At 35.1% G+C, this 17,713-nt stretch overlaps 1 protein-coding gene across 1 annotated transcript in view; it reads left to right on the top strand.

Moving 5' to 3' along the window:
* The window catches only part of LOC124802495 (WD40 repeat-containing protein SMU1), a 108,330-nt gene extending 91,189 nt beyond the window's left edge, over nucleotides 1–17,141 (top strand). The window contains exons 9-11 of the mRNA XM_047263312.1: nucleotides 1,869–2,052; nucleotides 5,099–5,251; nucleotides 15,977–17,141. Of these exons, the coding sequence (XP_047119268.1) occupies nucleotides 1,869–2,052; nucleotides 5,099–5,251; nucleotides 15,977–16,075 (436 nt within the window). The 3' untranslated portion in view covers nucleotides 16,076–17,141. The remainder of the gene's footprint in view (nucleotides 1–1,868; nucleotides 2,053–5,098; nucleotides 5,252–15,976) is intronic.
* Nucleotides 17,142–17,713: the final 572 nt, after the last annotated feature.

The following is a 17,713-nucleotide window of genomic DNA, read 5'->3' as shown; positions in this document are numbered from 1 at the left end:
TAAACAAATGTAGGTATACTGTTGGCTGTCATAAATTTTGTTTTCTTGTCTGTATGTAATATCGAAGTTAATTTTCAGGTGTTAGATGCTACATCAGTAAGTGTAGCATTGTTTTGCTAAGTGCATCTTTTTAGTACAGCCTTATATAACAAGAAGTGATAGGTATTTTGTTATGACTACACTGAATTATGATATTGATGACTCAGGGGGAGTGAATGAAGACCATTGTGTTTGAGACATAACAAGAAGTCTGCTGTGACTTGAGTGACTGTTTTTAGGGTGTTCTATAGATCATGTTCACAATATATTGCAATAATGTGGAGTATATCATTTAGTTTATAAAAGTAATACATTTTTTTACTGATTATATGGTTCTGTATGAAACCAGGATAGATTGCTAGTCACCATTAGAGGAGGCATTGGATAGCAGAAAGACATGTTTAATAGTAGTAGTCTATCTTAATATTCATCCTGTTATTTCATTCTGGATTTTCCATTTTTTGATCATATGGTTCATTGGGCTTGTATCACGTTTCACCCATTGACATTCTACTATATAAGAAAATATTTGCAATATGAACAGAATCTCTATTTCTGCTCTTGTTTGAAGTATTTTGTCTCCGACTTTGCGCACTTTACAGTACTGCAACTGGTTGAGGATTGTAACATATATACTGATCCGTGACTTATATTGGAGTTCTGAGGTATGTCATCAGCTGTATGTGTATTAAGATGTGGATGAGATTATGTGCTGAAAGATTTTCTTCACTGGCAATAGAGGCTGTTCAGCATCCAGTTATTGTTGCCCATGTTAGTATTGCTTTGTTCATACATACTGTTACGTATATGACTTGTTGTTGTCCTATTCTGATTGTCGCTCTGTGGAACACCTTCATCAGTTATAAATTGCAATTTGTTATATTCAGGATTCTTGATTACACCTTTCGCTGTGTGTGTAATCTTTGTTTTTCTCTCTTGTGTGTTCCCTTATGCATGCAAATTTTATTTAATTTGCACTTTATTGCCAGTTACTTAGACACAGAAAATGGACTGGCCTATTTGTGTAAAATTTGGCTTACCATGTTACTAACAGTGTTTTACAACTTTTAAACTTCTGTAGTGTTATTTTTAATATATTTATCTACTCTTATGGCTTCTTTGTCCCACTGTAGTAGCTTTTCATGCCTGTTTTGGGAAGTAGGTCCCTTCGTACACATGTGGGTCAAGTAGCCTATGCCATTGTCATTCCTTTAGTGGTGTCAGCGGTCAGCTTGCTCCCCTGGTAGAATGTACCTGTTATTGGCACTTGATTTTCATTTTGATTTGTCTGACTTTGTATATTTATGCATGTTGCTGTTCAGTTGTAGTTGTTACCAACATTATTGTAGAACATTTGTTTCCAGTTACTTAGTGTGTAAGTGAAGAACTTCCACAAAATTTTATCTTCTATGATACTGATGAATGGAAATACACAGAGTAAGTTTTCAGGCAGTTTCATTTTCAATAATGTACAGAGTGAGAGTTTTTGAAATTGAGAATTGAAAGCAATCTAAAATGTTTCTAGCTGTTATTGCCATATATAATAGAGAATTTGAACTAACTGATTCACCTTAACCATTCTTTAATGTTATGTCCTGTATCACGTAGTGTTTTATTTACTCATTTTCTCTATATTAAGTGGTACTGCCTTTGCAGAAAAATAATTAGCAGTTTTTGTGAAAATTCTATGTATTATTCTCAGTGTTGTTTTCACAATGTATGAATTACTCATGAAGTGTATATTTCTGCATTAATATGGATTGCTTGTTACAGACTTTAAAAAAATGCTGCAGTGTTTCTTAAACAGTTGTTTTGTTTATATATTATAGTGCATCATCTGATGGTACAGTGAAGGTATGGAGCACAAAATCAACTGAGTGCACAGCAACCTTTAAATCACTGGGAGCAGCTGACATAACAGTTAACAGCATACACCTTTTACCCAAAAACCCTGAACATTTTGTTGTATGTAATCGATCAAATACTGTTGTCATCATGAACATGCAAGGACAGGTATGAAGTTATAAGATTTCCTCTATCATAGGTTGCTCTTTTGTTTGCTGAAACTACAGTCTGACTCTTAATAGTAACAATCACAGAAATGGCTGTATTGATATAATGACCTAGGCTACTGCAGATGAATGTACAAATTGCTGTTGGAACACTTAGCCAGATTAATTAGACATAATAGCTTATAATCCTTTTATTCCCACTTGATGGTATGTTTATGAAAAGGCATGACACTTCATTGTTGCTAATTATTCAGAATGTATATATTTTAAATAGGGACTGATTTTTGTGAAGTCTAGGCAGTTTACTGGTGAACAACCACTTTTAAGGATGTATGTGTTATGATTGCTATGTTTTAAGGCAAACATAAGCTCTTTTTACAGTTATTGTAATGTCTTGAAGGTGCTATTTCTTTGAAAAGGTAGCCAGTGAGCCGATAACTTTTAATTTCTACATACATTATTATGACTTTTTTACTTTATGTAAATGTATCAAATGTTATGTTTTATGATTCATTAAATGTGCAGAACTGTATGGTGAATAACCAACTTCTTTTTAGTATATCTTAGATCCTTCAACATAATTATCAGTGACATTTTAGTAGTGTGTTATGCTGACAAAACGCTGGACCCTCATATGTAAGGTATCTGTGCCTTAATTGCTCTTCAGTTTTTTGAGGTGTGGAGCACATGTAGTTGGCACATTATTCTCATGACTAACGGTCATAGCAAATGCTATTGTTGTCAGAAGTTGAAATGATTGTTAGGTTTAGTGCAGTAGGAAAACGTTTATGTGCTTGTATTCATTTTGTGATAAAGAACCAGTTTCAAGATAATAATTTTTAGTGTAACTGTGGCATGTGAATGGTTATTTTTCTTTCTGAAAGATCAACATATAGATTGCCTCAGTACAAGTACAACACTGTTCAGTATTTATTCCACTCTCACCAATACCTCACATAATGGTTCAAATCCTTGTTCAGTTGTATATATTAGATTTTATGCGGTTTCCCTAAATCTCTTTAGTAGAATCCCAAAAATGTATGTTTGAAAAGGATGTGACCAATTTCCTTTCTCAGTTCAGCACATATTGTCTGTAATGTCTGTCAACAGTGTGACATTGAACCTTTAGTTCCCTTCCTTTTTTAAATTGACCGGATTAATATATTACATGTAGGTCTTGGACCCACAGCTCCTTGTATGTTGTTGATATAAGTCATGTACTTAAGGGGACCATTTCCAGAACAAATTGAGAAGGCCATTAAATCGTGTTGTAAATTGTCATTGTTAACTCACCTGTTAAAACTGAAGAAAGCAGGTGAAAGAAAAATATGTAGCACAAATACATTTAAGATTATGAGCAGCTATGAATAAAAGGGTGAGGTGTAAGGTACTTGACATGGTACAGAGGTGGCATTGATATCAATGAAAATTTGTTGTATTTTTGTTGGTAAATGTTGGTAAATGTTGCACAATAATTTAAGCGAAGTTTCAACTTGATCTCCAAATATATAGTTTTTATGTGCTTGTTAAAATTAGTTTTTTATGTTTTGTCTAAATATACTGTAGTACTGTGCATTCATAAATTTTCGTATTTAGGACAGTGGAAAATTGTCCACAGCTAAAGAATATTGTAAATGTTCTTCACATTGATTTTTTAACACTTAGAACATGGATAGTTGTTTTTAAACATAAATGTGGTAATTATTTTGAAGGTTATCTGTATGAATGATATCCCAAAATTGCAACAGCAGGTAAAAAAATGAAAAAAAGGAAGTCCATACTATGGCACTGGAAAATTGGCTATTAAAGTTTATGGAATAGCTTACATCAGAGACACGTCAGAAGAAAAGCACAGTATATTTTAAATGGAATGATTACCAATCGGAAAGATAGGTGAAATAAGAATGCCATATTTATTTAGTGCTGAACAAAAACAAGTGTGAAAACAATTTATAAGCATGTTTGGACCATTAAAAAGTATTAAATGGCGTGATGCATTGATTTGTCATTGTGAATGGTGTGTTTCTGTTGCTTCATGCCAGAAACAAAACAACAAACATGTGGATTGGAGGTTGATGGTCTTACACTAAAATGGAATGTGTTTTAAGTGCTGTAAAGATTATAGTCAATTTTTTCTGACATGCAAAAGGGATCTGTCTTATTGTGTAGAAAGATAGAATTATAACAAAACTAAGGAATTTGCAGTATCAGTTGTTGGGAAAATACAAACAGTGACTTCCACCTCTCACAACCAAAGAAATTTGGTAATTGGAAGTGGAGTGACTCAACCCCTCTCACCAGTAAAGTGCACTGCTGGCACGATGTAGTATTGATGACTCATCACCTCAACTATTCAATGAGTTGTTACCTTTTCTCCCTAAATGGGCTAAAAGAATTTGTGATTTACACAAATTTTTGAGTCCAATGATGGGTTATGATAGCTGGAAGTGCGTATGTTGCAGAACTTCGTGACCTACATTCAGAATGGAATCTGCTCAAAAGTGGATTGACCTAACAGGTGACAACATAAAAAAAATAGATGCATTTGTTACCTAAATGACTCAGTCTTTGTGTTTATGGGGAAAAATCACATTTCTGTCATGTTGTAGACAGCTGTGTTTGATAAAATTCTTTTTAAAATAGTTTGTTAGGCACAATTGTATAAAATTCCACATGGAAATTACCAGTTTGACAATTTCTCACCACCTTCAGATCATAAGAGGAAGTAGGAGCTCATTCACAAGCACTTTCCAAAAACTAGACTGTCAGTTAAATGAGCTGAAGACTGTGGATGATTGCAGAAACCAGATTCCATTTGAAATTTCATATAATTGTGCAAAAGAATGAATCATTTTAATCAGTTTTTCACTACCAGGCTGAGATCTACTCACCTTACCCATGCATGCAGTTGCTGTATTGTGATTTCAATGTGTATTTTACTTCTTTTTATTTTTGCTTACCCTGTATTAAGTGAGTCTTATTGGTTACTTTGTATGTATAGCCTTCCTAATGGGTATACTCTGTTCATGTTGTTAATTTTATTTCAGATTGTACGTTCATTCTCCAGCGGTAAGCGTGAAGGTGGTGATTTTGTGTGTGCTACTCTCTCGCCACGTGGTGAATGGATATATTGTGTTGGTGAAGATCTTGTGCTTTATTGTTTCTCAACAGCCTCTGGTAAACTGGAAAGAACTCTAAATGTGAGTGTTACGTCTCCTGTTTGGATCACTTATTTGTTTAGTAATATGGTGTTCTGTCTTAAACTATGCACCAAAATATGATTTCTGTGTGGTTGCATATGTGAATGTGTGTACGTTTACCAGAAAAAAAGAGCAGAGACTTCAAAGCCAGTGTGAATAATATTTTCCGTTATGTCTTGCTATGGTCCACACCCATACTCTGCTATAGTTGAGTGGTTGCCTTGTTCTTATTTTGTCCACTGAAATGTGACACACATGGATTAAATTTTGATTAACAGTATTTGGAAAAGGATAGATTGTCACTCGTTGAGTTACAGACAGGCAAAATGAAAACACTGTTACACATTTAGTTTTCGACAAAGGCCTTCTCTCTCTCTCTCTCTCTCTCTCTCTCTCTCTCTCTCTCTCTCTCTCTCTCTCTCTCTCTAACACAAACAATCACACCTTACACACACATGATTGCCATCTCTGGCAGCTCAGATCGGAGTGCAACTGTCATGGTGAATGAAAGCAGCAATTTGGAGTGGGACGGAGAAGTAACTGATACTCTTCCCAGCCCCTCTCCAGATTGCTTGCTTCATTCAGCATGACAGTTGCATTCTGGTCAGAGCTGCTGGAAACGGTGGTCATGTGTGTGATTTACTTGCTTGTGTGGATGTGTGTGTGTTTTCTATTCTAATGAAGGCTTTGGCTGAAAGTTAAATATGTAACTGTGTTTTGTTGCACCTGTCTGCAGCTCAATATGTCATCTTCATGGTGAGTAGAATTCTATCCATTTCCTAATGTTGTTTATATTCCAGCCCGGAGTTTCCTATGTTTGATTTAAACTTTGATTAGATAGTGATGATAAAGGTTTGCACTTACTGCATGAAAACTTAGTGTTTAGAAAGGCAGTAGAAATGAATTGTGACTCAAACACAACCAATTTTGCGATAAGAAGCAAATAAAAAAAAAAAATAGAAAAAAGGCATACAATAAAATAACAGGGAAAATGAGAAATATTCACAACTGGGAAACTGTAGCATAAATGTAGCAGACATTTAGATTTTTTATATTAATTGGACAGCAAAAAAACATTATCAAAAATATTAGCAGTTTTATATCTTAAACTGAATTAAGATCTAGTCGTGATATATAAATCGAGAACAACTCTAGAACATTTATATGAGCTCTCTTGGTCTTTAAATATGATGAAAGAAAGGGCGTGTGTGACAAATGTTTTAAGGCCAGGTGGATACTTGGGTAGGACCCTGCAGTAAGAACAACACTGCTAAATAGAGTGCCTCAAAAATTACAAACAAAAACCAGGATCAACCGACAGAGGATTTTGGAAGGAAAGCTATTGGAGACATGGAGATCAAAAAAGAAAAAATGAAATAGGAATCAAAATCAGATGGGTGAAAGTACCGATTATAAGGTTTTTTTCCAAAGTCATAATTTGAGAACTCTAGGATTGTCTTAACGCGGATTAAACTAATGGTAGTGATGTCAACATTTTTACATTGTTTAGTAATGAAGTAGTCTTACATTTATAGGGGTCATCTTACATTTAGAGATGAAGCTTTGGCTATTGAGATCGTGCAGATGTATTTGAAGAATTCGGAAGGGAAGGGCTTGGCAAATGATACTCACAATGAACTAACCACTACAACAGTCTTATAGCAGTGGTTAAAATTTGACAATTTTGTGAAACACGGGAGGAAATAGCATTAAATTTTATCATCTTACAAAACAAGTTTGTGATAAACATTCTCGTACATCTATGGATACTGTATACAAACATTAATGCAGCTTTTTAAGTAAAGGTAGCATTCAAAAACATAAATGTTGTCCTCCATTAGTTGATTCATAACCCAGGCCTATATTTTATTTGGTTATGAGAGGCTGTAATGATTTACAAAGTGGATGGCAGATGAGAAATTCGGTCGCTGTTCATGAATTAGAACACAAGGTAAAAATGTTACCAGCTTTTAATCAGCGTTAAACATGATGGTGACATGTAGTCTCGAATAAGAAGGAAAATTAATCCAGAATGAAATGTCTAACAAAGTAAGTAGATCATAGTAAACTGACTGTAATTGTTTTCGCAAGAATAAATTGCAGTGGCTAGACCTGTTGTGGAGATAGTACCAACAAATGTCACTAGATTGTGGGACAAGGGAAAGCTCAAGAATGGGACGGAATCATACTTGCGATCTTTTACATATGCATTAGTTGGTGTTGTTACATATGACCTGCACACTAGAAGATATTGCAGTCTGTTTTTCACAGTTGCAGTCTGTTTTTCACAGTTATTCAGGCTCAGCAATAAGAAAGGGTTGGAAGTGGAACGGACACATGAGCTTGGCTGAGAGCAAGCACGATTGCGGGGAGCTGAGCAGTGAGCGAGCAGCAAATGTCGTTGTGTTGCCAACCATGGGCATATGTACTACATACTTTGGCTTTTTATGAACATCGACCATGTTTAAACTGCAGTTTGCCTGAATCCACTTGTAGTCAGAATCAAACTGACTTAAAAATTGGACAAATACTCAACAATAGTATTCATTTCTGCAGGAGATGGTAAAAGTCTAGATGGGGCCGGTGGCATACTGAAGCATTTCTTGCTACAGTGTTGTTGATGCTTGCCGTGACATGACGGGAATGAAAGGGGGCATTTCAGCTGTTTGTACACAGCCAATGAGAGAGCAGTGGGTGGCGATTTGTTTGGAATTGTTGTAACATTTTCATGTCAGTAAAGAAGCGAAATCTGCGCTTTGCTGTTAGGATGGTGATGATCATGATGATGATGATTATGATTAAAAATAGTAACATCACGGACTACAGGGTTACTAAGCAAGAAAGATAGAAAAGAAAATGGTCCAAAGATTAATGTAAAGCATTTCTTTTTGTTTATTTTATTTCTCCTAGTATTATCAAAATGTAGACAATGGCATTAGTTTATAATAGGCATAATGTTAACTTTTTGGTAGATACTTTAAGACAGTGAATCAGTTTTGATTAGTTAGAACACATTAAAAATCTATTTTTCTCAAGGACCCCCTTAAAAAATGGGGGATCGTCTTATATTCAGGGACATCTTATACCAGTATAAGACCTGACTCAGAAAATAATAGAAATGAATGTTGACTGAGGAAAGAGCAAAATAGAAGACTGTGATAAAAAATTTATAGGGAGATGTAAGCAGAGTAGGAACAAAGTTGGTTGAAATAAGATATAAGGGCTGCCTTTTACATTTTTACAGAATCAATTAAAAAAGAATGTATTTTGGTAGAAATTATCTTATTGTTCCTCGAAATACTCATCTTTAAAATTTACACAGTTCAGATATCATTTTTTCCAGTCTGATATTTGTACCTTAAAGACAACCTTTTGAAAAGATTTGGCAGCTTCTTGATGTGAAAATCAGTGTCTACATTAAAAAAAAATTTCCCATAAGGGAATGAACAATAAATGAAAAACACAATAGTGTGTGTGTCCTACAGGATTCTATAGAACATACACAGTATTGAGCTTTTCATTTATTTGCTTATTTGAGACGTGCTGCCATGGGATGATTGGTTCACAGCTGTTCATTTCTGGGCTGAATTTTATGTTAATGCAACTGAGATGGACAGAGTAAAAGTAAATTACCAAATTGTAATATATTAATTTTGTTTGTTTTTCTTAATTTTTCTCAATGACCTATAGCAATCAAATACATGTATTAACTGTTTTTTGATCCACTAAAGTAATGGTTATGACATGGCCAGTGTAACCACAGTAATGAGAGATCATTCTCTTGGAAGTGCTCTGCCTGCAAACCATTTGCGTTGGTTTTGGTTTGTTTTGTAATGCAAGATCATACAAATCTGTTAAAGTTTCATTTCCTATTACAGTGTTAATTTTTTTTAGCATTTTGTTATATCTTTTGGCACAAGCATGTTTCTGAATTTTGATTAAATTGTGCAGAATCCATTGGGTACACATTTTTAGCACAGCTAATTGTTGACACAGAAACGAATGTACTGCAGTCTTCAGTATGCGTAAGGATGCCGCTCTCTATAATGGTAAGTTGTATGCTGACTCTCTTCAGTCGTGTTGCACATAGCATCAATGTTTTCTTGGCGCAACTGATTGGGGTCGACCTTCACAAAATTCATCTCCAGCAGAAGCTCCCCCAGAGGAGCGGACAGTGGCAAGGTGGCAGTGGTATTATTTTCGAAGAGGTAAAAACAGAAGGGATGTAATTGTGATTTATTGTACATTTGCGTAACATGATTACTCTGTCATTAACACTTGAGTGTTTGTAGAACCACTCTTAGACTATATCTCTACCATTCCAGTCTCGAATAGCACACGAGGAAAATGAATTCCCAAATCTTTCTTTGTGAGCTCTCATTTATCTTATTTTTGATGACGGTCATTTCTTCCTAGGTAGGTGGGAGTTGACAAAATATTTTGGCATTCAAAGAAGAAAGTTTGTGATTGAAATTTCGTGTAAAGATTTCACCACAATGTAAAACCCCTTTGCTTTAGTGACTGCTATCCCAACTCACTTATCATATCTGTGGTACACTCTCCCCTACTTTGCAATAACAAAAATGAGCTGTCCGCTTTTTGAACTTTTTTGAAGTCTTACATCAATGCTATCTCTGGTAAGAATTCCGTACCACACAGTAATGTGCCAGAAGGGGTTGGACAAGTGTAGTATATGCTGCCACTTCAGTAGGTTTTTCCTGTATCTTCTAAAAATTTGTTATTTTAATTACTAGGTGTTTCGTTGGATTTACAATGCTTAAATTTGTGTTATTTATTATTCAACCAAAATTTAACACAATTTTTTAGCAGTCATATGGAGAACCTCACATGTTTTATTGTTTAGATTTAATTGCCATTTTTTGCACCATATAGATGTCTTATTTAGATAATTTTGCAATTTGTTTTGATCTTATCATATGTTTACTTAATGATAAACAACAGCATCATCTATAAACAATCTGAGAGAGCTGCTTGGATTTTGGAGCAGCAGAGGGCCTATAGCACTTCCTTGGGGAATTCCAGATATCAGTTACATTTCAGTTTATGTCATTTGGTATGATCTGTGACTTTTTTGACAGAAAATCTTGAATCCAGTTGGACAACTGCAATAGTACTCCATAGGCATGAAAACGGTGTCCAGAACATGGAACTCCAGATACATGGAATTAATTTGATATCTTCTGTCAATAGAACTCATTACTTTGTGTGAATGAAGAGCCATGCATGTTTCTCAAGAATGAGATTTTTTGAAACCATGCTGTCACTGTCAGTAGATCATTTGCTCCAAATTATTTCACAGTGTTTGATTACAGTGCATGTTACAAAATCCTATGGCAGATGGATGTCAGTGATATACATTTACTAGTCAACAGATTACATTATTGTGTGCTGGTGACAGCTGTGTAATTTTGCAGTCTTTAGGTATGGATCTTTTTTCAAGCAAGCAGTTGTTTATGATTGCTAAAAATGTATACTCTACAAGGAACCCGGCTGTTGTGTATTCTAGACTGAAAGATTTGCTTTTATTAAGTGATTTCAGTTGCTTCTTCCTTAAAAGTAACATCCATAAACACTCATTCATATGGCTCTAATATTTATTAGCTCATTGGCCATCCACTGCTGGGTAAAGGCTCCCACCACACCTTTCCACAGGCTGAAGTCTTAATGTATACATGGCCTAGCTACTTCTACATATATTTCTGTTATCTGTCAGCCCCTGTGCCGCAGATTAGGTAAATCTCTGTCTTTTCACATCTTTCTGCAATTCAGCAAAGACCTTATATCATTTATCTGCCATCCATTCTCACACGTACCACATACCGGCACTTTATTTTCATTGGTCATAATTACATCTTTCACTCCATTGTGTTCCTTGATCCCCCATTTTATTCTTTTCTTTTCTTTTTTATTTTTTTTTTCCTGCCAACTTACATCTCTCAAATGCTTGCTGCTTTTCACATTAATATTCAAAGTCCCACTACCATAATTCAGAACTGGTAATGCATACTGTTTATATATTTACTGTTTCAGACAAAATGGAATCTTTTTTTATGTAGTATGCCAGAACCACACCTCACCAGGTTTACTCTTACATTTATTTCATTTGCTGTGCATCCAGTCCTCGTAGCCTGTACTTGTCATTTGTACTGCTTTGTATTAGCATCTGTTTTCCTGATTTGGAAACTCTAGAATAAATGCATGTATACTAGGCCCATTGTCTAAGAATAAATGAGTGAATGAATATTTTCAGAAAGCGAAATTCGATACAAAGCAAGATTTCTTAGGTCCCGCGAGGACACCACACTGAAAATAGGCTTTCATAGCACAGAAACAGTAACGTTTTAGTGAAAGGTTGGTGGTGAGCATCCATTATTATCAGAAAAAGCATGAAGCAGATGTTAAATTGGACTGTACAATGTAGTAGTCATGAAAACGAAAATGAGACATGAAATGAACTTAAAGCATTACTTACAATGTACGTTGAACAAATATAGGTGGATAAGTAGATAGATAGAGAGAGGGGGGGATATTAGAAAAGAGCAGTACCACCAGTCTAATGGCTTACTGTCTCTAGGTATTATAAAATGCTCCCAAAAATACCTGAGATTTACTTATTCGGAGAGTCTTGGTACATTGAGGAGAAGGCGTTTGAGATGCTGAAAACCTACCGAAAGGACCAAGCAACTTGCAGAACTTTTTTTTAAAGATGGCTACAGCAACCAATAAATTTCAGAATCCATTTTGCTGAAGACCCGTAATCAGAAACCTTCTCAGGATGACATGAAGGTGCTTATGTTTTTGCCATTCTGTGATTCAGTAACAGGAATGATTATCTGGGTCCTAAAGAGGCACAGAATTGATTCAGTCTCCATGCCTCCAGATGAATTCGACAACTCTTTAGACCTGTGAAAGATGATGTAAGACTCAGAATGCGTGGAATATACAGAATACCATGTGGTTGTGGACAGTTGTATGTTGGGCAGACTATGTGCATTATTGAACAGCACAATATACAGCATGAGAGATGTTTGTGCCTGTGTTGTGATATCCTAAGAAACTAGTAGGAGCACAACTTGGTGTGGAAAAGGACACCAAATTGCACTTGATGTAGCATTTGTTATTAAAAAGATAGATGGTTTCTGGGATAGTGTCATAAAAAAAGCGAGCAAGATAAAAATTTCTGAAACCACCCTTAATAAAGACAGCAGGTTGCAGTTAAGCACAAGATGAGACTTGGCCATTGGAAGGTTGATGCGCATGACTAAAATGTTACCTTATTTGGTCCTGGAATGGGTATCAGTGATGTCACAGGTGATAGCACTGGTTTACAAGGATGCACTGGTTTACAAGGATGGCAGCAGCAACTGAAGGTCACTCCCCACTTGACAATGACCCAGGAGTACTCGGTCAATAGCTTATGTATTTTAAACCTCTTGATGCAGTTGGAAGCTGATATAGACTGCATGTGACAGTGTCACAGTTCTCTTATTTAATGGCCTGAAAAGTTTGTTTTAACTAATAACTTTCCCAGCCTCTCATCCCTGAGGACTAAAGTTCTGTAGCAATATAAATCTTACAGTTTTGGCTTGGGTGAGCTGCCCATTGAAAAAGAGCATAACATAAAAATTTCTGATTATGCACAACTGATTATCTTCTTGGGTGCCTAAATTTGCATCTGATTGCATAAGGTAACACAATTCCTACAATAGAAAAAATTCTGGTGTTCTACGTGAATATTTATTTCAAGGAATAAACAGCACATTTAAAGAATAATTTATCTCTCACTATAACACATTTCATGCTTAAATGAAAAGTATTTTGAACTGTGATGTAACAAATTCAAAATTAAATCACCATTTATTCTCTCAGTTCTCTTGACTTGTAAAAGAAAAACAGTAGATTGCTGAACACTAAGCTTTCCAGTGTATTCTGAAACCACAAACTGCACTCAGTATGCCTTGTAATAGCTTACCATACTTTCATTAAGAGATTTGATCAAGATTGAATACAGGAAGAGAGGCACTCACCAATCAGTTGCAATCCACTTGTTTTTATTACTCTCGCATATCTAGGTTTTGTTTATAAATAGCAATCTTCGTTGCATTTCACTTGCAATCCAACAAACTCATGGTAGTACATGTCACCAAGCAATCTTACTTGTAGGCAGAAGATACCTTACGTCTATTCACCAGTAAGAAGTGACATGCACTGCCACGAGTTTCTTGGACTGGAATTCAAATGCACTGAAAATGGCAATTAATAACTGAAATCTAGATATGCAAGAGTAATAAACTAGTGGGATGATGACTTGATTGCTATGTGCCTCTCCTTCCTTGTAGTGTATGGTCGCTGTGCACAGCATTTCCTTACAGAATCAAAGTTGGTTAAGATTGATTCAGTCAATTATTCTTGCATGGTGCACCTAAAAGTATTATGTGTATCTGATACAAATATAAGGTGATAACTAGCGTGACTGGCATTGACAAAATTATTACAGAGTATTCATTATTCTCCTTGACAGCATCTGCAAGTTCTGTGTTGCCCAAGTTGTTGTTGTTGTATTGCTGTCGCCACTCGTGCCTCCTTCAACTGAATCCTCTATCTCCTGGCAGGTTGAGATACTTTGTGGTGGCTCGTTACTCAGCATAAAACAGTTTTCCAAAACTGTTAATACAATGGTTACCCCCAATTTGCAGCCCTAATTCCATCACTCAGCAAACATCTTATGGCATTTACCTAGGTGGGGGGGGGGGGGGGGGGGGGGGGGGGGGGAGGAGTGTATGGCTGATGTAGTCAGACCATTACAACATTATGTTGAAACAACTATTGGTGGCATCCATTTGCAAGCAATATCTGGAATACTCTTCAGTTTAACATACTTGAAGTATTTTCAGTAAAGATTTCTTTGTTACAAAAGTGAAATCTCTTGCAGCATTTAAGTGTGGTGAAGGATTTGTGAAATGAAGTACTATTTCATTCTACAGGTAATGGTGTCTTACAAACACATAAAAAGTATTGTGAACATATTTTCCCAGATTAAGTCAGTGACTTACTGGGTGAAGCTAAGGAGTGATTTCTTTACCAAGCAGATGAGAGAGTCTTCTGTTTGAGATTATCTATTTGTGTCTAAATAATATGAGTTTATTAATAAGAGTCATTGTATATCTATCTTGTAAAAATATGTTGGTTGTCAGATCTGAAACACAATGAATGATTTAGATTGTGATAAGATAGAATATTAATATCTAACTCACTACAAAGGTGTCTCTAAATCAATGTTTTCTAATATGCTGCTGTGAGCTGTGGTGCGTGTAGTGTGGCATAGTGGTAAGCATTCTGGCTGGTGCGCTGTGGGTCACGAGTTCAAATCCACCACTGACAAGTGTTTGTAGTTTAGAATTTATCATTTCTGGAAGGTTTTTGAAATATACATTCTTAAATATGTGATGTTTGCATAAATACCAACGATCTGGAATATTCAGTGTTTCTATTGATAGGAGCACTCTTCATCAAGGAGGTTAGTTTTGTTTTGGCTGTACTTTGGTGTTGGTAATAAATGTGCTTGCAGGTCTAAGTGTTGTACTACATTGACGACTGTGCCTTCAGATGTGGATGTGATTGTTGTTTTGATGTGATAGCATTTCGTTTCATATTTGATATTGTTTCAGTATCTGTACTGGATGAAGCAAAAGCCATAAAACATAAACATTTATTTGTTGTAAAAGCTGGACATTATCTAGTTAGTTGGATATGAACAGTGCAATTTAAAAAAAAAAAAAAAACAATAAAATATTTCTCACTTATTGTTGAGAAAACTAAATTCTTCCTGCCAGACCAGTATTTTGTCTTATACTCCTGTGAAAGTGGTGAACGAACTGATTCTCAGTGCAACAAACATGAGAATGCTTCATACTGTTTTTAACCCTTTCACCCAGCAAAGTAAAGAAATTATAACCAGTGCATTAAGATGGAGAATTTCCAAAAAATTAGATTAAGTGTTCCACTAAATATGTAACACTAATACAAGAAGTTGATCAGTTGTAAAAATCCGTTCTTGATTTCAGCGATAAATGAGAAAAACTGTAAATATAGGCTACAGTTCGCATAATGTGTAATGATGGGAACTCAACTTTTTACCTTCTGTCACATGACTCAGATATTGGTTTCAAACTTTTAATATGACACAGATAGATGTGCGCATGGTCTTAGTTGACTCATAAATATTGGGACCAACTGACCTAGGTAGTAAAGCTGGAGCCAAAGATATAAATTAAAAAATTTCACAAAATTATACTCAAATAGTATGTGAATTAACGATCCAGTCTTTGTGTATTCACTGGAATAAGTGTGAGGTAGAGGAATTGATAAGTAAATAGAATTTCCTTAATGTTCCTGTTGCCTTACCAGACCTTCTCTGGCAGCATAACACTTGTGTGTGTTTATTAATGTGATGAATAGGAGGAATCCTAAGTCATTCAAGAAACCTCTGACTTTCTAGTTAGATATATACATGCTCTCTTATTGGTTCAAAAAAAGATTTTTGTTGTGGTTTTTCTGGTAAATACATTTGTAGTTTGTCTGTGAAATTACATCTTAATATTTCAACTGCAGCCATGTATTTTATTTTACTTAGTGTTCATGCTGTTTTTCTGTCATATTTTGTTGGAGAAATGAAAATAATTTTTCTGTAATTATTTTGTCCAGGTACATGAGAAAGATGTCATTGGAATTGCCCATCATCCCCATCAAAACCTACTGTGCACATACAGTGAAGATGGACTTCTGAGGCTGTGGAAGCCTTAAGGCCTCATATATCAGTTTAGAAGATGCCTCTAAAAATGATACGGAAACATGCAGTGTAATAAATAGACCTGGAAGTGTCGTGGACACTTTGATAAAAGTGAGAAGTTAGTTATACAGCACATTGTTTGTGGCATCTAAAATGAGGTGTCTTGGTGTCTTAATAACTTTTTTTTTCTGCATGTCTGTTGAGGAAAGTTTGCTTCTTTGGATCATTCCAGCAGTGCCTGATCACAGCAACTAAGACTCAGTTATCATACATACTGTGATTTCCTTGAAGGTCGTCACAATTGCCGAATGTTTCAAGTTATAATTTAATTATTTCAGAATTATTTTATTAATGAATATGAATTTGTGTTTGTTTGAAATAAACTGATGTTGGTGAGACACTCATCAGTCCTGAAGTGGTTGTCTATGTCAATATATGTTAATATTTTGTTTCTGTGATTTATTCGATCTGTGGACAAATTGCGTATGTATCAGGATTTTTGTACATGTGGTTTTCCTTTCTTCTCAAATTGCTTAGTAGTAATTATCCATAAAAATTATTGATACACAAATGTTTTCTGCAGTTTGCATTGAAATTGCCTCGGTTTTGTAACATTTTTGGTTCCTTGAAAAGATGTTCTTTATTTTTCGTAATCGCAAGAGGTTACTGTGGAACATGAGGCATATTTGTTCAGAAAATTTGAAATAATGTTTAGCAACAATAAATTCCACTCTTACATTCTGTTTTCATTTTGATTTATGTTTGTATGATGAACATGTTATACTAGGGCAATACAACAAGTGCCTCTTGTGAATGTGTTTGTGATTATGATTGTGACACCAGTGTCTATCTGAACATCAAATTGACATACTGTTGGCTTACATAATTGACAGATTTTAATGTTTCTGGAGATCTGCTACTGTTACTGGATTCTTTGTTTGACGTCTTGTACTTTGACGATGGTGACCAGTGGTGGAGTAAAAACAAACATTATCATTTGTCGATGTGGGTATTTTTAAGAAAATGCCAGTAATTTGAAGATGATGTGTGATATGTATATAATAAAAATGTTTTAAGATATTTGGTGTAAATTACTTTTGTATTCACTTCAAATTTTTTTATCTTATTTTGAAAACAAAATTTAAGTTCCATTGTAGTTGAAGTATAATTGCTTAAATAGTTTTTCATATGGAGACATTGTTTGACACTTTAAATGTTTCCTTATCTGTATAAGAAATGGCTACAGATTACACTTCACTTGTACACTGCTATCTGATGCCTATTTTCAGAATATGTTTATTCACAGAATGATTATAGCAGCTTTGGTATCGCATCTGTTTTTTTAGAAATGACTTAAGTAGTGCACATTTCAGGACGTATGTAATCCATTTGGTGCCAAATTGCTCTAATTATTTTGAAAGAGTTTGATGTAATGCGGCAGTCATTATTTAATTGTGGTAATTTTCTTCTCTCTTTTTTTCTCCAAATGAAGATGAAGGTTTTAGCAACTTTTTTGTGTTAACATAAGAGGGATTCAATGATCTTTGTGATTCATTTTGCTTGAGAACATCTGTGTTGTTGTCTTTGAGGCACTCAGTTTCTTCAAGGAAATTTGTGAGGCTGTAATTGATTTTGTTGAGAATGTATAGAAT

The sequence above is a fragment of the Schistocerca piceifrons genome, chromosome 6, assembly GCF_021461385.2.
Source record: "Schistocerca piceifrons isolate TAMUIC-IGC-003096 chromosome 6, iqSchPice1.1, whole genome shotgun sequence".
In the NCBI taxonomy this organism is placed as follows: Eukaryota; Metazoa; Arthropoda; class Insecta; order Orthoptera; family Acrididae; genus Schistocerca; species Schistocerca piceifrons.
Note: the sequence above shows the minus strand (reverse complement) of the source record. Positions and strands in the feature narration are given on the sequence as shown.